Source organism: Erpetoichthys calabaricus, chromosome 7, assembly GCF_900747795.2.
Source record: "Erpetoichthys calabaricus chromosome 7, fErpCal1.3, whole genome shotgun sequence".
NCBI classification, from domain to species: Eukaryota; Metazoa; Chordata; class Cladistia; order Polypteriformes; family Polypteridae; genus Erpetoichthys; species Erpetoichthys calabaricus.
The window spans coordinates 26,725,566-26,749,414 of NC_041400.2; the positions used below are offsets into that span (position 1 = coordinate 26,725,566).

Sequence of the window (23,849 nt, forward strand, 5' to 3'; positions counted from 1 at the left end):
TTAAAATAGAGCCAAGACAGCACATTTTATGCATTCTTTTGGATTTTTAAAAAGAATAATGCTCCCCAGATTCAAAAATGACACTAAAATTGTTTAATCCTTCAAGGGTAACAGTCTTCGGGCTAGTGGTGGTTTTAGGACTTAATGCTTTCATGATTTAGAGAATTTATGCTAGAAGTATGGCAGCTCAGACTAGTAAAATAAACAGTAAACAATCACTGAGTTATGTCAGCTTGCAAGTACAACTAGAGTATCAGGAAATTGTGCAACAGAATCTTATGAAATGTTTCAATATTCTTCACAAAACCTGCAAGCTAGTGAATGAAAGGTTACAGCTTTACCAGTCTGTCTGTTGTAACACACACAGTAACTGCCTTTAAACACATGATGGCATGTTTAACAGAAGCTTGTTTTATGCGCTGTACACCCACAAAGCTGTATCAGCGTGTTGGTGTATTGTTTCTTGAGACAACAGTATCACAGTCTGCCTCACAAAGTACAAAATTATTAGAATCAAGAAAGAACAAATTTGGAAGTCACATCTATGAAAGCATTTGGAAATATTTGGTAAGTTTATATTAAAAAAAGAGAATAGTAGACAAGAACTAGGTGCCTGCCACACTTATTTTATAATAATCAAATAAAAACTGTAGCTTTCTGTTGTCCCAGAAACACTATTTCTGTTAACTATTTTCATTTTGGCTGGGTCACAGTCAATGAAGTTACAATGATTTATTAGGTAGTGAACTGGATTTTATGAAAGAGAAGAGGAGAAGGAGGAGGTTGGGAGCATGCACTGCTGCAGCACAATGTCACACCCACCACACAATGAACCACCTCAGCATCCCAAATTAGGACCCAAGCAGAGCTGAGCAACAGGTGACACCTCAGCACTACACTAGCTTGAATGGAGCAGTGGGAGGTTTTTACAGTGGCTGGAGTGCCAATCCACTGCCAACAACCCCACGTCTTCCCTGCAAGTCGGAGGATCTACTTGCAGGGCTGGATGCAGGATAACGTCATACCCAGGATGGAGCAATTGCAGGTTAAGGGCCTTGCTCAAGGGCTCAACTGAGTGGAAATACTTCTGGCATTTATGGGAATCGAACCAGCAACCTTTCCGATTGCCGGCACAGATCTCTAGCCTCAGGGCCACAACTCTGGCCATTTTATGAAAGAGCACATAAAAATGTTTTGCACTGTTTTTGCTTGCAAAGCTGAGGTACTGTAACTCTGATGCATCAGTGAAATGCATTGCTGCCTTTTGTAGTATTTTATTATTTCATTTCTGACTATTTTTGTTCACTAAACATGGTCTTATATCCCAGAACACTAGCATACTGTATGTTCTCCTAGCAGCTAAATGCATTACTTAGTAAATCCACTGTCTCCCTCTCTCTCTCTCTCTGAATGCTATCATTACAGAAGGGTCACATAACTTATGTTGAATCTCTGAAGCTCAGTAAATGTACATTTTTCTAAATGCAAGGAATTACTTCTCACCAGGCTTCCAGCAACAACTAACATTTTGCTACGATGCTGATGTTTAAACGTGGAGAATCCTGCCTAAGCACTTTGTACCATGTTAATTTGTTTGCGACCGGTGACTTCACAGTTTCACATTTAGCAGTCTCATTGGAGGACACTAGTCAGCTAGCTACAGAGCAATTATGTCCAAAAATAAAAGTGGAAAGGTACTGGTAGATTAATAAGTGCTTCATCAGGCCGGGAAGTCAGGTGAAGGATGTTAATCTAGCACTCTGCCGCTTAACCCTTACCATAAGAGTATTTTTTCCATACTTGTTCTGAAATTAATCATGCGGTTTTGGTGCACAGATTCTCATCTTAATACTTCTTTCCTCATGTTTAAATCAAAAGGTCAATACTTAATTCTGACGTACAGTATTTTAAACACAGGTAGGACTATAACACATCTCCCATCATAAATCAATTAGAAATTTAATGAGTGCAGTTTTTGTTGGATTCGTTATTAAAATTGTGTGAAGGCCAGCAAAGAAAAACAACTTTAGAACACATTTGTGTACAACATCTTGGTCAAAATCAAATCAACCTATTTACATCTTTGTTACAGTTTCATCTCTCATTCACATAAAATCACATTAGGAATCATCATAGTTTTACATTTTGCATTAATTAAATTTTTGAAGCCAATGTGCATCCTAGTTTCTGTACCTCTTTTCTTTTACCTCTTTTTCACTATAATTAAATCTAAAGTAAGAACTGTTCAGTTCATTTTTCTTTGTAAATATTCACCATGTAGTAAATAAATCAGTAATCTATTTATGATCAGATAATTAACTTCTTTTTCATGGATTTTGTAAAACTTTAAGAACAAAACAATTAACATGTAAACCTTTATGGCTTTATTGGGGATTTCAGGAAGAACCTCTTGTAGCTCACTATGCGTTGCCGCAAATAGCCAGTCAAGTGATGGCGTCCTTTTCAACATAAGTTGTGCTGCAAAGGAGTTAATACAAGGGAAACTGAGCAGGCATTGCTCTGCCTAAAATTAAAAAGAAATTAAAAGACAAAATGGTAACAAACAGCATTTCCTTTTTGCACAAATTAATTTTTAGAGTTTGCAAAAGAAAAGTTTTTAATTGAATCACTCTGGATAACATAAAAACATGTTAATGACTTTTTTTCTGAATGCATATACAGGTATTGCAGTATAAAGTATGTTCGTCATCCTTTACACCATGTGCCTTCCTCAAGTATTAAATGTAACAGGATAATTTACTTTGCGTAGATGAACTATACTGGATTTACTGTGGCATCTTGTAGCCATTTCATTGGGCAGGGTCCAACAAAGGATGCATGTACAGTGCTATGCATTAAACTATTCACAAAAAAGTACATTGATATTGTAGTAGCAAAGGTACATCATGTAAAGCGACGCTATGATTTGTCATCTTTCATCGGCTCAAAGTAGGAGAACGGGAATTGTTTTAAGATCAACAATGTATTGCTTTGTTTAAAATGAAAACAAAACAACAATCCAAAACCCCCTCAACCCAAACCAATCTGAGGTAATAACTAAAATAAAGCAAAGCAGGACTCCAATGAGAGAACCCCAGCATAGCAAAGAAGAAAAGAGGATAAAAAAATGAAAAGGAGAAACCCCATCACAAAATGGCTCCCAAACAAGCCTTAACTACCTCCATAACATGAAATTAGTTTTGTTTAGCACATCCAGAGGCTTTCTTGATCCAGGATGGAAAGAGTTCAAGAAGGACAAGATTATAAAATGATGACTTCCAAGCTGAAGGAACAGCAAGGCCAGCTTATTTTCAGCAAGATACCAGTAATTACAAGAAGGAGCAGCAAAGAAAGCAAAGTCCAGCAGGAAGACAACTTGAGGGGGCAAGTTGTAGGGTAAGAATAACACAAGAGGGATTTAGTCCCCCATGAAAATCCGATTAAGTTAAAACGTGTAGTTTTATTTCATGTAGTCTATAAAATAGATATTTTCCCATAAGTGAGGGAGGGTTTCACAGGAAAGCTGATGTTTTCTTCCAGTACCAAAAAACCCAAAATGCTGGTACCTTACCAGTTTAAAATTTGGGGTTTTTGGCACTTTACAGTACTGGTATACCAAACAATCCTACACCAGAAGGTAGCATCTGGAGGACATTCCAGAAGCATGTGGGGATAGGTGGGAGAGTGTTAAAGGGGGCAGAGGTTGCAAAGGGGGTCTGGCTCTATCCCATGAGATGGAACCTCAGCTGCAGTTTGTGCAATCTTTCTGGACACATTTATATTGTGGAGGTTACTCCACATCCTATGTGCACAGAAATTATCTGCAGAAAATGCAGGAGGTGGACGGGTTAGGGTTTCTGGACTGGGCAGAAATGAATATTTTTAGCCTCATTTTAAATTACTCCATTTGTAGAATTGCTTGACCGAGACTATGGGGAGGAGAGGACTGAGCAAAATCCACATTTAAAGCAGAGTTACTGAACAAGAACAACAGTAGCGAAAATACATAATATAGTTAATATGCAGTCCTCCTCTAGTGGATTCACTATCTGAAAATACCAAAAGGGATGAACACTAGAAGAAAATAAAGTGTCAAATACTGTAACAATAATAATAATAATTGAAAACAAAATCATGTAGCCCAGCAGGACCTATTATTATACACAGGCTTCTGTCTTTGTCATGCACTTTAGAAGAGTGATTGTGAAAGACCAGGAAGTTTGGTGCAATGCAGAAAGACTATCACCTGCTTTGACACTACATTTATTGAAAAAACAGCAAATTAAAACAGTGCATTCCTAGCTAATAATATATGCAAACATGTGATCTTAAAAATATATTAAACAGTTCTAAATGCATTAGGTGATTTTAAATCTAAAAATGTTTATTTGAACATTCAAGAATACTAAATTATAAATATTTTAGGGAGTTCAGTAAATGCATGTTACATTATTCAGACAGAAAAGAAGATTTCAAGAAATTACTAAAACAACCTATCAATTACATATATACTAAGAAAATAGTATCTTATAATTTAGAAAGTGCATACAAAGGTGAACAGTGGTATTTTTACTACTTAAAATATTCAATTTTAAATAATATGTAACTTATTCAATATGTACCTTGTGATATTTGCCCGGACACCATCAGACCGACACCGCATCTTTATCCAAATGTACTTTTATTTTCTTCTCCACACAACACAAACTCAGACCCGCACAACAACATTGTGCCTTCAGCCCCAGTCACCTTTTTCCTTGGCCTTCTCTCTCCTCGTCCCTGGGCCACCTGTCTCCTCTCTCCAGGAGCTTCTTCCTCCTGCTCTCGACTCCAGCTCAATGACAGGAGGGAGGCGGCCCCATTTATCCTCACCTGGATGAGCTCCAGGTGCTCTACCTGACGTCACATCCTGGTGTGGCGGAAGCATCAGGAGAGCACCCGGAAGGTGACCCTGGAAAGATCGTCCTCCATGGGTGTGGCGGAAGTGAATAAGTCCCCGGCTCCATGAGGCTCGGGGCGCCCCCTGGTGGTGACCAGAGGCCCCAACAGTCTTGAGCCTCCCTGCTCCCCTTCCGTGGGCCTCTTCTACTCCAGAGCGGTTGCCCCCTCGTGGCCCGGAGGATAAATATGCCACGACCCAGTCCTTCCAGGCGTCCCAGCTAGGTCTGACCCCCAGCCACGTACCACAAACTTTTCAGATAAGTACGGACGGCTGTGGCATAGTGGACCATGGTTCAGAAAAACTGACAGTTTTAAGACACCCCCGTCTTCAGGTTGGTGCGAGGTGGTCAGTTGTCCGTGCACTGCCTTGCTGTCATGTGTGGGCAGTCTGATTTCCCACCTGGAAGTAGGTGGACAGGAGCAGAGCCCCAAGGAGGAGTGAGTGGCCATCGCTCTGGAAGGGGCTTTTGGTTGCTCCTGTTTAGCATCTTTGAAGTAGGAAAGACCATTATGCTCTGGTGGTACTCTCGCTGGGAGGAGCCTTTGAGATGGCAGCGGTGGGAGCACAGAGTGCCTGCACTGGGTGGAGGCTGGATTGGCAGCGGTACGGGTGGAGCAGGGCTCAGTGGTCGCCCACGGACGCCATAGGATAGGCAGCAGGGGACACGGGCCGGATGAGATGGAAGTCTGCACCTGCTGGTCGACATCTCTCTGGGCTGCGAGGTCTGAATAGGATAAGCCAGAGAGGCACCAGTTTTAAAGCAAGGCACCAGGGCTTGTGGGATTTGCAATGAGTTTCCTGCACTGTGTTTTAACCTCATTTTTAATAGATTTTCCTGTTAATTGATTTTTATCCTCCACAGAACACTTCATCTTATGAATTATTTATTGACAGTTTGGAGCGCTGCACTTTTTGGAACACTTTTGTTTTATTTTAATAAAAGCACTTGCAGTTTTCACTATCCCCTTGCTTGGTGTGTTTAGTCCTCATCTGCCAAGCTCATCTCGGCCATGACTATCGACGGTGTTGGATTCAAGAGGCTCCCATCATAGAAGAGAGAGCAAGGAGTTGACCTGCACCATTACAGCGGCCAGTTCAAAGGTAACACTACCGTAATATCATAGGACACACTTTAACTTCTACTCAAAGCCACTGCAACTAAACAGCTGACAGCATCAAAATGTATTACTAATTCTGTATATTCTGTGTCAATACAATTTTTGCTTCGGGGAACTAGGACTTCTGGGGAGCATTGGTCAGCTGGATTGTCAGAAATATACTGGAAAACACAATAAAATGTTGATGTTGCACATAACATAAATAACGAAATATAATGTTGTCAAACCTGCTTACAGAAAAAAAATACAAAAGAATATATGACTCTGTGTACACAATGTTGCTCACCTCTGATGCTACAACAGAAAGCCAAGATCTATCAAGCCAGATTAAGGGGTCAGTCTTGGAAGACATTAATGTAAAGCTACCGATCTGATGTATTAGTTGTGCTGTTTCAGCTGTGTTTGATGAAATTAATACCTATAAAGAATACAGATATAATAAATATATAAGACCATCATTTCACATCTGCAAAGGAGAGTTACTAATCCTGATTTAATGGTTGTTATGATATTAACAGTCATTCAGTCATTCTAATTTGCTATTCTGGATACTCAAAGTACAGAATAATACAATAATAATGTACTCCATATTTTTCTGTGTTGGTAAACTTTTGCGTATTTTACTAGATTTTATTGGCAGTTAGTAGAATGTTTAGTTTGGTGGCACTCATACAAATAACTCATAAATACAAATATACACCATAAAAACCATCAATAATTATTTATTATCATAAGTTTATAAACCACCACTTTAGCATAAACACAAATATTCATCAACTTATTGCTAAGGACAGCTATTTAATAATATTTCAGTGATGTAAGTATTGTGTTAATATTATAGTAATTATGCTGGCACTTTCTCATTGTCCACAGAAAATGCAAATAAACATTGTACCTTAATTTCCAGGTCCTCTGACTTTAGCCCCAAGAGCACAAGTGCAGCATATATTAGTACCAGATTACAGAATACTTTTCCAGTAAAAGTGTACCTATGGAAAATATTCCAATTTAGTTCATTAACAAGTAATAAGATAGTGATACTCTTCTCCTAATGTAACAAACAATAAGGCATATTATGATATAACGTCCATAAAACACCTCTTTCATTTTAACTGCCTAAAGGACTGCAGATCCATTTGTTCTTAGAATAGGCAAATGGGGATACTGGCCATTGTCAATACTAATGTGGTTTGTAAATGACCTGGTGGTGGATTTCTGTTTTGGATTGTATCATCTCATCATGTAAATGATTGATAGGATTGGGATCTAGTTACTCTTTGTGGCTAATGCAGCATTCTGAACTTGTTAGCCATATACAATGGAACACTGTTCTGCTGAAAAAGTCAATTTGCAAAATAATATACTGCTGTTGTCAAGAACTGCCTTTCACCATGGGTAATGTTCACAAATGCTGTAGCTTGCAAACTTTGAAGTCAGCTGGAAACAAACAATAAAGTTAAATGGAAGCAGAGAGGCAATTTACAAGTCAAGGACATGGCTCAAATAGAGCACCAAGAAACAGAAAGTCTTGGCAGAACAGTGCTATGTTATGGCAGTTGGGAAGAAGAATACCACAAGGGAACAGCATGCCTTCTGTATTAAATAATTGCTCCATGGATGCAGAAATAGAAGAATGACAATGGGAGGACAGAAAGAAGACTAAAAGATGTCCCCCAGGGTGCCTGGTGGCAGTAATGTTGTCCACTAAAGTATATTTAGATACCTGCTATTATGGATGATGAGCTACATAGAAAATGGGATTATATTTAATAATCTAGTGTTAATATGGAAACATTGGAGGGGAAGCTTTATTTGCAGTGCTGGTGGCCTTAAAGAATAAGTTAGATGGTTTATGGGTTTAATTCATGGAATTTATTAGTGATAGCTGTATTTTAGATACTCACATCTGACTTGAATATAGAAAACAACCTACTTAAAAGCCAAGTTTCTGTTTTGTTATTTGTCCAGTTGTGTGGCTTGTCTTACATCCGTTAGGTATTGAAAAAATGTGGGTGTTTCTACCTCATTTATAAGGGTCACAATTGTGACTTGGATATTTAACAACTTAATTACACAAGAGTATACAACCTCCACAAGAAAAAACATTAATATAATGCTCTGATAGGATATTTAAAAACAAATTACATAGAAAAATTGTGTTATTTAAATGTGGTAAACAATGTAAAATAACACTTCATGTAATTTAGTCACTACATAAATTACTAAGTGTGTGTATGTGTGCGTTTGCCCTGTTATGGACTGGCACCCTGTTCAGGAGTTGTTCGTGCCTTGTGCCTGATGATTGCTGGGATAGGCTCCAGCCGTCCTGCAAACCTGCCCTGGATAAGCGAGCTGGGAAAATGAAAGATGGGATGGATAAATATGAATCTATGACAGGTTATCTTGACAAATGTTTCTTATTTTAAATTAGGGTGTAGTACATGAATGGGGTTTAAAAAGAATCATTAAGGTAATCACATTAACTTTTTCTATGAATCTATCTTTCTCTTCCACCTATAAGTCTGTTAGAAACAAGTAAATATAGCATATGACAAAAATGTGTCTTCAAAGTACTGAGAATGTATCTATCATCTCATCTTTACACTTAATAAATCAAATTTACTTACCAGGTCTTAGAATAACAAGCATGAGATTACCTTGATGTGTCTGTAACACTTAAAATTATCCAACAGCAGGTGTACTGCAGAGATAATGCCAGCATTCTCAGGATAAAGCAATCGGCTGCTTTCTCCTCTGTCAGCTGTTCTATTTCCTGGAAATAGTCAGCAAATCAAAAGCAGAATAAATTGGACATTTTCTAACTGGCATAGAGATTATTTTTGTACATCCTATACCTATTAGTGTGTTTTGAAAAGCTATTTAGTATTTACAAACTCTCAAATTTAAGTTTCCAAAATAAATCTTATGTGTGGCAGGGAACTAGAAGGACCTGGGAATTTTCAGACCAACAGTATACTCTATAAACTAGAGGGCAGTGTTTTTCCCTTAAAGCTTTATTTAACCATTAAAACAATACAAACATTTAATGCAATATGTTTTCTTAAAAAGACAACAATTCCAATAGCATTGTAGAAAACTTTATACACATACCAAACTTTGATTATGCATTTAAGATTAAGTTTGTCCTCTTCTGTCTAAAATACATATTTGGATGTACGTTTTATGTGTACATAAAGGGCTAGCTGACACAGCCTCAGTGCTTTTCTCTCAGTTGTATAGCTGTGTGCTCTGAAGGAAGTCTGTTTTGTATTGCACAACAACCATTGATAATTGTAGTTTAAAATTATTATAGTCTTGTTTTCTCATTCATATCACTGTAATTTCTTTCAGGTAAGCCTTACAAAAAACAGTCAAATAAATTAGTAATTAGATTGGGAAGACTGTATAGTATTTAAAAAAAACTGCTTCAATACATTTTATTTATTGTCTCCTCTGCAGCTGCAATGGAAGTACTGTACATTAATAAACAAATAAATGATCTGTGGGGACAGTTCAGAAAGTTTTGAGCCAGGCCTATTAGGAGAAACTCTAATAAAACAAAGCAAGTTTTATTCATCAACATAATCTCTCTGCTCTTCAATACACTGTTATAACATTCACACAATTTTCTAATGCCACTCAAATAAAACTTTGTCTCACTTTTGCAACCATTTTTCTGTAGCTGACCTGATATCTTCATCCCCCTCTCAGCATGTCCCATTTATGTTTCCCTTCAGACTGGGTAAAAGCTGGTAGTCACACAGGACCAGATATGAAGAAAAGGTGTAATGGCTGTTCAAATCCAAAGTTTCAGAGAGTAGCTTTTGCATCCCATTGTGTGTGGGGACATTGTCATGAAGCTGAAGAGGGCATGCTTAACAGCTTTCCTCATCAATTTTCTCTGACTGATTGCCACAAATGACAGAGCAGTTCGGTGTAATATTAATTGATTATGTGAGTCTTTTGAAGCATGTAATCAACATGGACTCCATCCGTGACATCATAATAAATTGTGCACCTGTTTTCTGGCACTGCTTTGGACCTGCAATTTCTTTGTAACCATGCTTCCAAAGTTCCAATTTTTTTATTCTAGGTCATAAAAAGTATCCAAATTTCCAATTACACTTAACTTATAGTGGATTATCAATTATTTTATATTTTCCAGTTGCTAATTTTGTCTTTGCAACATCAGGTCCTAAAATTTCACAATACCTGCATTCTACTTGGCAAATCTTCACCACTTTGTGTTGTGCTCGATGGGGGGAGAACCAGCGGTACAGAGGACAACAGCCAGACTCCAGGAACAGCAGGAAATTATTGTACCATGACTGCCCAGTGTAAAAGGCAAGGGGCCATGGGATAAATAAGGAAGCTGTCATAGAGTGGGCAATAATTGTCCATTTTCTTTCTTTACTTTTCTTGCCTATCCCAATCTGTTTTCGCTTACAGGTAAGGAATCCTTTCTGCAGCCACTTTTGGAATAAAGGACTGACAGGTTTTACTTTTGGGACAGGTGGACTGTCACATCCAATTATCCCAAAGATAAGTGGTCCAAGAGTTGCTGGGTAAACATGCAAGACAGAATACTGGCGGTGTGCCAGGTTCAAAGTACTGATCTTTTCTTTGCGTGTAGTTAAAATTACTGATTGTTATTTAACTTGTAAATAATAAAGTTATGTATTGCTACTGTAAGTAGGAGGCAATGTGAAAGTACAGTCTTTCAGCATTTTATTTTTGATGCTAAGAAGCATACTTTTACAGCTGCCATCACTGGCTTCTCTGTGCAGTTTAAACTGCAACAGTAGTGGGCAAAGAAAACACTAAAAATTCAGAAGAAAACCCCTTTTTCCCAGTCTAGGCTACCACCTGTGAAAAGCAGCATATGTAATGACTTGGGATTCACACTTAAACTGAGTAAAAGGTATTTTGGTTCATGTAGTAGTTTTTCTTTAATTACTTTTAATTTAATGTTTCATTAATAATAAATAACTGCATCTGCCACATAACCGCGGGGTGAGGAGACCAGTTCTGCTTAGTTTTCTTTCACAATAGGATCTTTCCTTTTCACGTGCTCAAACATACATGTAATACTGCCATGTAGTACTACCTTCATATTCTGCACGTTATGTCTTTTTCTTCTGTTGTACGAAAATGTTCCTACATTGTCTCATTCTGAAATTCTCACCACAGTTATTTCTCATTAACATGTTCTATAGTCTGCGGTGGGTTGGCACCCTGCCCAGGATTGTTTCCTGCCTTGTGCCCTGTGTTGGCTGGGATTGGCTCCAGCAGACCCCCGTGACCCTGTGTTCGGATTCAGCGGGTTGGAAAATGGATGGATGGATGGATGTTCTATAGTTCTGCGGTGGGTTGGCACCCTGCCCAGGATTGTTTCCTGCCTTGTGCCCTGTGTTGGCTGGGATTGGCTCCAGCAGACCCCCGTGACCCTGTGTTCGGATTCAGCGGGTTGGAAAATGGATGGATGGATGTTGTGGGGAACAGCCCGGACACAGACAGGTAGACATGTTGATTTCACCACACACACGTTTATTGTACATATTATACATTCCAGAAGTGCACAATCCCAGTGCCGCAGCACCAATCACCCCTTAAGTCCTTGGCCATACTCACAATGCCTTCAGTCTCTGGTCCGCCTCCACTCCTCTCCTCTGAGCTCCGTCCTTCTTCCACTCGACTCTTGCCATTGACTGGAGGGAGGCGGCCCCTTTTATACAGCCCGGATGGACTCCAGGTGCATCCTGAGGAACTTCTGCAGCCACACCCCTGTGTGGCGGAAGCTCTGACGGTGTATCCGGAAGTCCTCCAGGTGTCCCCAATCCTCTTCCCCCCAGCACTTCCGGGTGTGGCGGAAGTGCTGAGGTCCAGGGCTCCCAAGGCATCGGGGCGCCCCCTGGCGGTCACCATGGACCCCTACAGGGTTGAGCTTCCATGCTCTGTACCCGTGGCCCCCAAAGCAACCAGGGCAGGCGCTCCCTCGTGTTCTGGAGGAGGCACAGGCCCTCCTCCTGTTCTCCTGGGCATCCCGGCCGGGCATGAACCCCAGCCGGGTACCACAATGTATTTTAAGTTATCATGTACAGTATGTGTACAATTTAAGTTATCAGTCAGTGCTGTTCTGTTTCTTTTTGCATTTTAAAAAATATACTGAAATTGAGATTACAAGTTAACTTAAAATTTCATTTTCACTAATCAACATTTGCACATTTTTACTAGTTAACATTTTACACTTGTGAAAATTTTACAGTACACATTTGCACAGATCAATATATTTTCTTATTTTAATATTTTTTCATCAGTGAATTAGGAAACTGCATACCTGTACAACTACTGCAGTACTTTCATCTACTGTAATAACTGCATCACACAACATTCCTTCAAAAAGTTGCACGGACACAGGACAGCTTCTTTCTAAAATAGTAATATTATATCTGCAATATAAATATGTAAAAATGGTTAAACATTGTATTATTTGGTTACTGATAAAATATTTCTTAGATATCATAAGTAAAGTTACATTGCTAGAGATCATGAAAACAGTAAAAATCATAGAGGTCTGAGCAGGCTGAGTTGAAGTCTTGCTAATTTCTTGGTTTAATTTCCACCGATGCTTGCTGATCACAAACTACAAGTATTTTTTATAAACAACCAGGAAATGCATGGGAAGTGGAAAAAGCAACATAAATATACTTGTATGTTTGCATTTTCAAAAACTATTTAGTAGTCACTGTATAGATTATTTTTATACATTATGATAATGATGATAGTATCTAACATTGCTATCTGCAAACTATAAAGTTGCAACAGACTTTTAATATGGTCCAAGCAGCTAAATTATTATCATTACAAAACAACTCACTTGATTACAAGATGTACAACAGAATATAACTACAAAATTTTAAATACTGCAATTACTTTACAGCACTCCCATATGTTATGGTTTGTGATATACTTGAATATCAGTTAAGAAGGAATTATAGAATGTTCCAAGCAAGAGTCATGTGAAAGTTCAGTATGAACTGAGCACAATTATTGTATTATATGCCTTTAAAGATCACGCTTAAATAAACCACGTTTTATATTTCTCTAAAATTTCACAGATATCATCACTACTACAAATTATGCATTTACAATTTTTAGAATTGTTTATGGTCTGAAACACTTAGAAAATTTATAATTTCTTCCATTCTCTGGACCTGTTTGTTTCATTAGAGAGAGACAGAAATGAACCAACCCTGGGTGGGATGCCAGTCCTTGACAAGAGACACTCACACACAAACATCCAAACACATTAACACAGGGGCCACTTAAGAGATGCCAATCAAACTAATATGCCCATCTTTTGGATGAAAAAGTAAATCAGTGCAGTTGGGGGAAAATTAATTAATTAAATAAATAAATAGACACATGGACGGATGGATGGAAAGACAGACAGATAAAGGCACAGTGAACAGGCATCCGTTATTTATACAGAAATAAAAGACATTCTTTTAACTACCCATCCACTAACATAAAGAAAAAATATTATTTTACATTTCCAGAAAGTAATTAAATCTTCATATTATTGCTATATGTATTGTTAAGAAAAATAAAACACAAATAAACTAAGGTTGTGAAGTTATCAAAAATATTCACTTTATGTATGATAAATATGTTTTTTAGTTTATGAAACTTCACAAAATTGTCTTGAAAAATCCAATAATCCACTCAGAAACTGGTTTTCAAGAACTGAGGTATGATCAGGTTCTGAAACTCCATGTTAGCTGCAGACAGTTAGGGTCATTAGCTACTTTTAGTAATGGTGTCACTCATTAACAATGTAGCATTTAAATATTGTCTTTAGAACAATTTTCCATCTCTGTATTTTATATCTATCCATAAATGTACTTTGTGAAACTCATAATTTAGAATCTTATCCTACTTAACAACCAGCTGTATTGCCAGTGCATCATGTACACACCACAATAATTTATTCCAGGTGAGCCTAGATTTGGCACAAACCAATTTATTTGGAATGTGAGAGGAAAACATTAATATCTAAAAAAAGACATGCATAAACAGGAATCTGCACTCTCCACGCACAGAATGACCAAGTCAGGATTCATGACCATTTCCCCATGGATAAAAAGCAAAGCTAACTACTACACCAGTTTTACAATTATCTTGTAATTCTAAATCAAAGGCTTTCACCTCAATGTACTACTGAAAGTCATACCTCGACTCCAGGTTTTGCAGAAGTTGTGAAGAGCGAATTAGACCCTCAGTTGCAAGAAACACAAAAGGAACCTCGAGTTCCATTAGGAGGACAGATGAATTCCATTTGAAGGTTTCATTTGGAAGACCTATGATTAAAGGAAAACCAAAAAACAATTAGAAAATGAACTGCTAAAAAATCCCATGTAATTATTGTAAAGACACAATACCTCATTAAAATTAATTCTTGGATTTTTTTAAACACTTAATTTTATATTACCCAAAATTAATAAATAAAGATTCACCCAACTTACATAACACTTTACAACTAATAGTAAGTCTAAAATGATTATTATTTTGAAAAATGTTATAATTCAGTAGTTTTCTATAAATTAATTGTCTTAAGTAAGAGTTACATCAGTTAATGTTAAGTTAGAGGCACATTGGTTACTGCAAAAAATGTGGCTATCAGGTAAATTTTAGTACTTGTTATTTTTTGTGAGTTCCGGTACAGCACAAAATTTTAAAACATGTAGGTTGGAGCTCCTCAAAAACAATATAATAATACCATAGCAACTTATTGTTGTTATTGTTGCTACAAAATCATATGGGCAAATGTCTTTATACACAAGTTCAGCACATTTCACAGTTTTGTCATGCTTAATGCTAGCAGGGAACATATCTTACTTCCCTCTGAACCACAATTTAATGTGACTGGCTAGCATTTAACACAGCTCCTTCCCAGCTTAATCTAAAACCAATAAAAGTCCATGTCCATGTCATGCAGGAAGAGCAATTTGGTTACTGCTGAAGCAGAATGTGCAGAAAGTGAATTTAGCAACGTTTATTTTAGCAAAATTCTGGAGTGTCATTTATTTAGATACTGACAATTTAGACTTGCAACAAGACTTATTTAAATACCTTTTAAAATGTAAATAGTATAGAAGGATTTGGAGCTAAGATACAATATATCAAGGTAAAAATGTTTCTGGATCAAAGTAATATTTTATTGTGCTGTACATGCATATGTGAATAGTTCATGTAAAGATGTTTGGCATGCAAAGTATACAAAGTAGGAACCAACCCTATATGGCATGTGAGACCAGACAGGGCACACCCTCACAAAAACCACCTACAATGACTTACACTGGGCCATGTTAGAGTTGCAAATCAATCTAACATGCAGGTATTTGGGGTATAGGGGTACATTTGAGTATCCAAATAAAACACACGAAGAGCATGCACACAGTTCCTGGGGCCAAATTCGATCTTAAAATTCTAAAGCTGTGAGGCAGCAGTGTTATTTACTGTACTGACCGATTTATTTTATATTTTATCACACGTGTGCCTCGGGAACAGCTTAATGGCTATGGTGGTGGTAATTCTTCGCCAATCCACAGTGTGGCACTGTACTCTAAAGCCTCTTCTTTTCCTCCCTCTACAGACCAGATAATTAACAACCTCAACACCTATGATGTAACTTCAGGTGTCTGTCCCGTTGAACTCGCTTCTTCCAGCCTGACTAACATTTTATCGGAAGTTTTGCCATTTTGGATAGTCTGATATGAGACTTGCATTCTTAGTGATGTTTCTTTTTTGCTGAAAAGCTGCATTTATTTTGCCTTATAATATATAATATACATATACAGTCATGTGAAAAAGTTTGGGAACCCGTCTTAATTCTTTTGATTTTTGTTTATCATTGGCTGAGCTTTCAAAGTAGCAACTTCCTTTTAATATATGACATGCCTTATGGAAACAGTAGTATTTCAGCAGTGACATTAAGTTTATTGGATTAACAGAAAATATGCAATATGCATCATAACAAAATTAGACAGGTGCAAAAATTTGGGCACCCCAGCAGAGATATTATATCAATACTTAGCTGAGCCTCCTTTTGCAAATATAACAGCCTCTAGATGCTGTCCTCCTATAGCCTTTGATGAGTGTCTGGATTCTGGATGGAGGTATTTTTGACCATTCTTTCATACAAAATCTCTCCAGTTCAGTTAAATTTGATGGCTGCCAAGCATGGACAGCCTGCTTCAAATCATCCCATAGATTTTCGATGATATTAAAGTCAGGGGGCTGTGATGGCCATTACAGAACATTGTACTTCTCCCTCTGCATTAATACCTTTGTAGATTTCGAACTGTTTTTGGGTCATTGTCTTGTTGGAATATCCAACCCCTGCGTAACTTCAAATTTATGACTGATGCTTGAACATTATCCTGAAGAATTTGTTGATATTGGGTTGAAATCATTGGACCCTTGACTTTAACAAGGGCCCCAGTCCCTGAACTAGCCACACAACCCCACAGCATGATAGAACCTCCACCAAATTTGACAGTAGGTAGCAGGTGTTTTTCTTGGAATGCAGTGTTCTTCTTCCGCCATGCAAATTGCTTTTTGTTATGACCAAATAAGTAAATTTTTGTCTGATCAGTCCAAAGCACTTTGTTCCAAAATGAACTTGGCTTGTCTAAATGAGCATTTGCATGCAACAAGCGACTCTGTTTGTGGCTTGAGTGCAGAAAGGACTTCTTTCTCATCACCCTGCCATACAGATGTTTTTTGTGCAAATTGCGCTGAATTGTAGAACGATGTACAGATACACCATCTGTGGCAAGATGTTCTTGCAGGTCTTTGGAGGTGATCTGTGGGTTGTCTGTAACCATTCTCACAATCCTGCGCATATGCAGCTCCTGTATTTTTCTTGGCCTGCCAGACCTAGGTTTAACAGCAACTGTGCCTGTGGCCTTCCATTTCCTGATTACGTTCCTTACAGTTGAAACTGACAGTTTAAACCTCTGAGATAGCTTTTTATAGCCTTCCCTTAAACCATGACACTGAACAATCTTTGTTTTCAGATCTTTTGAGAGTTGCTTTGAGGATCCCATGTTGTCAATCTTCAGAGGAGAGTCAAAGGGAAGCACAACTTGCAATTGACCACCTTAAATACCTTTTCTCATGATTTGACACACCTGTCTATGAAAGTCAAGGCTTAACGAGCTCATCCAACCAATTTGGTGTTGCAAGTAATCAGCATTGAGCAGTTACATGTATTCAAATCAGCAAAATGACAAGGGGACCCACATTTTTGCAGAGCCAGTTTTTCACATTTGATTTAATTTCATACAACTAAATACTGCTTCACTAAAAATCTTTGTTTGGAAAACACCCCAGTACTCAGATGTTCCTAGGAAATGAAAGACATAGCACTGTTATCTTCTTTGTTGAAAGTTGAATCAATTATTATGCAGGCTGAGAGGGGTTCCCAAACTTTTTCATATGACTGTATGTATGTATATATATATATATATATATATATATATATATATATATATATATATATATATATATATATATATATATATATATATACTGTATACAGTAGACTCTTGCGAAGTTGCAGTTCAGAGTTCATGGCCTCAGTCATTCGCGGATTTTTTCCTTAGAACCTATCTAATAATTGTTAGCGGAAACCTCCACAATTTTTATAGCTTTTTTCGTGGCAATACTGCACTGTAGAGAGAACAGGAAGCAACCGTAGAGGGAAACGTAGCTTGGGATGGTGAAAATGGCCAATAGAATTTGAAACTGCAACTCCCAGCAGTGGCTCAGATTGGTTTTCTGCTGAGGGTGCTGGGGCTCTTGGGGTCAAAGGATGTCGGCGTGGCTTTTAAAAAGGGGGCCGGTGACCAAAAGCAAAAAAAAAAAGTTTTTGTAATTTGTGTTTCAAGTTTCTGTCTGTCTGCCTTCTGTTGGGTTACCTGTACTTATTCGTTTTGTCCTGGATCATTTCGTGGTTGGCGTCTGGATTGTCTGCCTGTGTACATGAGGACTGTAAGTGGATTCATGGCCATCCTGCAAAGAAAGGAGCGCTCCTGAACCCGTCCACCTGTCTTCACCATTTCAGTTACTAGCGGTAGGACTATCTTTACATTCCCATTCAACGTGCAGATTTCTGGACTATCTATTTTCACAATTACATTTCATCCGTTGCCGTTTTTCATGATATACTGTGTGTGTTTTGTTTGTGCTTTGTTGTATTTAATGTGTAATTGCTGTAAAGGGAAACAGTGGTGGTATTGTTGTTTTCATTTATTTTATTTGGTTTCATTACATTCTTTATTTGCTGTTTGATTACCGGTTTGCTTTATTTTTGACTCTGTTTGTGAGTGCGTGTGGGTTGGGCCAAGGCTGGATGCGTGCCTGGAATCTCCACCATAAAAATAAATAAATCGATGTCTTCTCGACAGTGTAAATCTTAGTGGCACCAGACCGCTACAGCGTTATTCATTTCTCCTTGCTGCTGATTGACTGTGATGCATCTCCAGCTGAGTGTTCTTGTGTTTTCCGTTTTGTTCCTCTTAACCCTTAAACCGCCACAGCCGGTTATAGTCGTTTCCCAGTGCCATTTGCGAGCACGCAGGAGCTGATCAGTCAGTGCCGTACATTCGTTGAGCAGCCAGCTCATGACCACTGCCAGCCCCTTGTGAGCAGGGGGGCTGAACACACCCTTACAAGACGCGCATGCTCCTCAAAAAAACCCTCTTAAAAACGCTGATAGACTACCTTCACATTGCTCCCTTACTTGCTGGGCTTACTTGCGGCTGCTCTGTCGCGTGATGTGCTTCTCACGCTACGCTTACTTATAAGCCTGAACAGCAACTGTCCTTTTTGGCTGATTGCTTTGTTTCTCTCTCCTCCCCCAGACATCCTCTGCTCTTTTTGGGGGGTCCCGCTCCCGTTGTGCTCCCCTATGATGTTTGTCTATTCTTTAATCGAGAACTAACTGCATGCTGAGCTCGTTTTACTTCTGAAAGAGACATGTTTGTTTGAAGTGTTTGAATAAAGTTCCTGTTTCTACAATCTCCTGTGTTTCTGTGCAATTCTCTGACCCAAGCATGACACCCTGCAGCACTGCAGCCTCACTGTCCCTGGGATTGAGCTGCTGCACTAGACTAGCCTGCCAGCGTCAGCATTTACCTCTGTGTGCTTGCGTGCAGCCACCTCAAGTGCAGCTGGCTCAGTGATTTACTGAATTTCATCCATGGCGTCAATTGCACCTTGTACATACTTTTCCAGCAGTTTTTTAAATAGTTTTTACAGTTCATTAGCAGTGTGTAAAATTAACAGTATTGCAGTAATTATGATGCTCTTTGCATGAAAAAAAATGTGTTCCGTTAAAATGTCACTTTTTCTTTGTGAATTGTGATGTTTACTTAAAAAGTGCAGCAAAAACGTATTTGGCGTCCAGGGATGCATTAACCCCCAAGTATGTAGCAGTTTAAGGGTTAAAGCCCCAAGATGCCGTTGAAACGCCCTGCACCTTCTAAGGCTTCTGGCAATGAAAACGTGCTTGCGTGAATTACAGTACATATAGCGGTAACATCAGTATTTTACATTCTAGCACTGCAAGAGACACAGCAGTACAGTACTGTACAGTATACGGGTTTACCTTTACATTCTTTATTTTTAGGTAATGTATTAAGCTGAGTTTGAAATTAAATGAAAGTGTTTTGGGGGCATATTTAGGGTTTAAACTATAAAAATAGGCATTTTTTTTAACCACATCCAAAATTCGTGGTTTTTCACAATTCGTGGGTGCTCTAGGAACGTAACTCCCGCGAATTTTGGGGGTGTACTGTATATATATATATATATATATATATATATATATATATATGAATTAAATATGATTTATTTTGCATTTTCCTAAATGGAAAAAATGTAAATTATTCACTGTAGCAACCATCCAAGTTTAATGACATTTTTATTTTTTGGAATTTACTTACCTTGTGAGCGTATATTATTGCTTACCACATCAGGAAGGACAGTTTTAAATGCAATGTGGCTGATATCTTTGTCCTTGCAGTGATGAGTCCAACCAGATGGCTCCAAGTAGTCATATTCCACTACTAATGAGAAATAGTTCCATGGAAAATTGGCACATAAGTGCTGACTACATACTACCGCACAGGAATGCCTCTGTAGACTTAAATAATAAATAACACATATTAAACTTACAATAAATTCAACATTTAGGTCATTTAAGCCATGAGAAATTATTAATGTTTTTGGAATCTACATAATGTTTTTATATAATGTATGCTTATATCAAGTTTGGATTATAACATGCTTTATTATGCAAACAGTAAAGAGAGTTTGTTTATGTAATTTTGTTCTCAATTATACTTTAGAATATTTTAAGAAGTATGTGAATTAATTTTTTAAGTTTTTAACTGTTGTTAAAAACTTTTGCTTTATTAAAACAAAATTGATACACCTAGGGCAGCATGCTGGAGCAGTGGTTAGTATTGCTGTCTCACAGAAGAAAACCTCAGCTCCCAGTCAGTACACTGTCTGTTTTTACATTATTATTTTTGTGTTTTTTCGTGTTAATTAAGCTTTCCCTGCATGTCAAACATGCACATTTGATCAACTAGAAATGCTAAGTTTGCCAAGTTGGGGGTGTGCATGAATGTACTGTATGTATGACTGAGACCTATTTTATGTGATATTCATTAATCAAAACAAGTTTTTAATCTTTCCAATTTTCCTGTTTATTTTCTGAAATGGTCAGCATTTTGCTTCACCTGTATTGCATTAAAAGTGCTCCAGATAATGACATTTTTTACTTTGTTAATTTCATTTTGTTTCAATTTCTAATTATTATTTTTAGCACACTATTCAGGGATTGTTCCTGGATTGCACACAGTGCTTGCTGGGACAGGTTCCAGCTTCCCTGCGACCCTGCTCTAGATAAGCTCTTAAATTTGACTGTTTTCCATGCTGAGTTGGCTCCTGCTTTGAAGATTATGCTTATGTGACAAAGTTAAAGTACAAGTAACCTTATAATGGATTGACAGGGGAATAAAATAAATGACTAGCTAGTAAAAACTGCAAATGATTCTCAATATCTACTGATCTTGATGTACAATAATTGAGAAAAGTTATATTATTGCACACATTTTTATCAACCCAATATACTTTTTAGCTGTAATCATTAAGAATTCAGAAGTATTCAAAGGATTACATGAGAATAAAGCAAAATTGTTTTTTTGTGATCAATTATTTATTAAAAATTTCCAATTTAATAAATAAAACAATTGTACATAACATTTATATTAGAATCCATACCCTGATAACAAAAAGTAAGAAAAAAAAAAGTTTGCCCTCCGGCATTTACTGTATAGTCCAATTTCTCATTAAATGACTCACCAGCATATTACAGTATTGTAATCCAAAGTTTTACTATCTTCAGGTAAAATAGCAGTTGCTGCCAAGGCTAAAAGAAATGAAAGAATACACACAAGCTGGATGAACGATTTATGATATACAAGAGAAGAATATTGAAATATAGTTGTGTGGTCATAAATTGTATAAAAAAAATGCTGAATAACTGAGATTCTGCATTGTAAAATGAAGAACATTAAATATTTTATGAACACGAAGTTTGATTTTCAGAAAATAGTTAAACTATGAAAGGAATTAAACTTCCTCTCTGTCTAATCATCCTGGGCAAGAATAGTCTTATATCCTATAAGAAAGGGATAGGCAAACTCAGTCCTGAGTGGCTGCAGGTTTTTGTTGAAGAAGCAGAGGAAATTATTAAGGTGGAATAATTCCTTTTATTACTACTCTTTTTGTTTATTAAATGTGAATGCATCCTACATTATACTATGTCTGATATTATTTTCAGCATCAGTTGCACTGGGTTAACCTGCAGCACAATGTGTTTTGCAACAGCTTTCTCATCTTTTGACACCTTTGCTGTGGTCACTGTTAGCAATGTGTACTGTACTGTGTTTTAAGTACCATAACAACTAACATGGCTTACAATTCTTTTCTCATAACTTGGATGAACATAGGAATCAATTGTGGTAGGTTTGTGGAGTGTGACCACAACTTTGTTGATCTTGATTGGTCTGTTTAGGCAGTGTAAGTGACTCCTATTTGTTGTTTAGTGTAGCTGTGTTTGTTACTCTGCTGAAGAGATAGGTTGGGAGCATGCACAGATACAGCATGTTGCTGCACCCACCACATGACAAACCACCTCAGGATCCCAAATTAGGACCATGCAACGGGTGACAACTCAGCACCACACTAGTTTGATTGAAATGAAACAGTGTGAAGTTTTTTATAGTAGTTGGAGTGCCAATCCTGCTACCAACTCCTGAGTTTTCCCTGCAAGTTGGAAGACCTACTTGCAGGGCTGGATGCAGGTTAACATCATACCCAGGATGAAGCAAATTCAGGCTGAACCAGCTGCCATGGTGCAATGTCTGAGGCTCTGCAAGAGGAAGCAAAGGTGCGTACACCTGTTGAGCCCCAATTAGGGTGAAACATGTGTTGTGTACTCTGCTGAAGGGTTTTTGGAATCCCTGTGTTTTCCATATTGTATTGTTTTCATATATGTATTGTTGATTTTTGCTTTTATTATAACTAAGTTTAATTAAATATTTTGATTTGACTTGAATGTGAGGCTTGCTACGCTGTCCAGTTGAATAATTGTTAGCACTTCTGCCCAGCCAGTGTTTCAGCAAGCAGATGAGAGGTTTAGCTTCAGCCTGTAGATGAAACGGTTTCATGATTCCCCTTTGATTATCACATCTCCATGCCTCTGTCTGTTTCTGGGAAATTATCAGGGTGCTCGTCACTCCCCACTTTTATCAAATTTTGACAAAATAAACTGGCTACTAACACAGACCTATTTCTGATGACGTCAAAAAATGTTACCAATATTTTTCAATCTGGAAAGGGCTGCAAAACTGTTTCTGAGGCTATAGAGTCCACTGACTCAAAGTGAGAGCCATAATATCCAAATGGGACAGACTTGGAGGGCCGCAGATCTTCCTAGGAGCATTTGGCCTGATGCAATTAGTCCAAGGACACAGTATAATATTAATCATTTTGAGGGACGGCTGGAGCCCTTACCCAGCTGGGACACCCTAAACACAGAAGGACAGGGGGAGGCAGCATGCATGGAGCATTGTCACCACCAGCTTGCTAGATGGCAGCCCCCCCCCCTGGGTTGCGGCAGTTCCACAGATTCCCACAGGGCATCATGGGAACTGGAGTTCTTAGACTCAGCTCTGTTGGGTTTCGTTCACACTGTCAGGGTGTGCTGTGGGGACTAACAAGCCCTACCTTGTTGTGCACCAGCCTAACCCGGAAATGCTTTTAGGACAATGCTTATGGGACAGCTGAAGTACTTCTGGGTTTCACATAAAAGGAGCTGCCTGCCACTGCTCAAGAAGCCAGAGTCAGGAGGTGGAGGACAATGCTTGCTGTGAGAAGTGAAGGAGGCAGAGAAACAGAGACAGGGAAAAAAGAAGATAAAGTATTGCTGTCTGCTGCATTGTGCTTGTACTTTGTAACTGTGCTTTGGCACTGTGGAAAAAGCTTACGGGAAGATTTAACACCAATAATTCCTCTTGTTTATTTTACATTTGCGTCCGAGCCTTTGTATCTGGTGTTGGGTGGCTGGAGCGCACCCTGGTGACCACATCATTAAGTCATAAAGGATCCTAAAGAAATATCCAAAGAACTGCATGATACTCTGGCCGCAG

At 38.1% G+C, this 23,849-nt stretch overlaps 1 protein-coding gene across 2 annotated transcripts in view; it reads right to left on the reverse strand.

Annotated features, from left to right (window-relative positions):
- Nucleotides 1-23,849, reverse strand: part of LOC114655078 (protein shortage in chiasmata 1 ortholog) — a 63,824-nt gene that overhangs the window by 4,524 nt on the left and 35,451 nt on the right. For both annotated transcript variants that reach the window (XM_028805974.2, XM_051929532.1), the window contains 8 exons: nucleotides 21,499-21,565; nucleotides 20,073-20,272; nucleotides 14,294-14,420; nucleotides 12,398-12,509; nucleotides 8,718-8,833; nucleotides 6,956-7,049; nucleotides 6,347-6,478; nucleotides 2,375-2,524 (listed from right to left, as the gene is read on the reverse strand). In XM_028805974.2, the coding sequence (XP_028661807.2) occupies nucleotides 2,375-2,524; nucleotides 6,347-6,478; nucleotides 6,956-7,049; nucleotides 8,718-8,833; nucleotides 12,398-12,509; nucleotides 14,294-14,420; nucleotides 20,073-20,272; nucleotides 21,499-21,565 (998 nt within the window). The remainder of the gene's footprint in view (nucleotides 1-2,374; nucleotides 2,525-6,346; nucleotides 6,479-6,955; nucleotides 7,050-8,717; nucleotides 8,834-12,397; nucleotides 12,510-14,293; nucleotides 14,421-20,072; nucleotides 20,273-21,498; nucleotides 21,566-23,849) is intronic.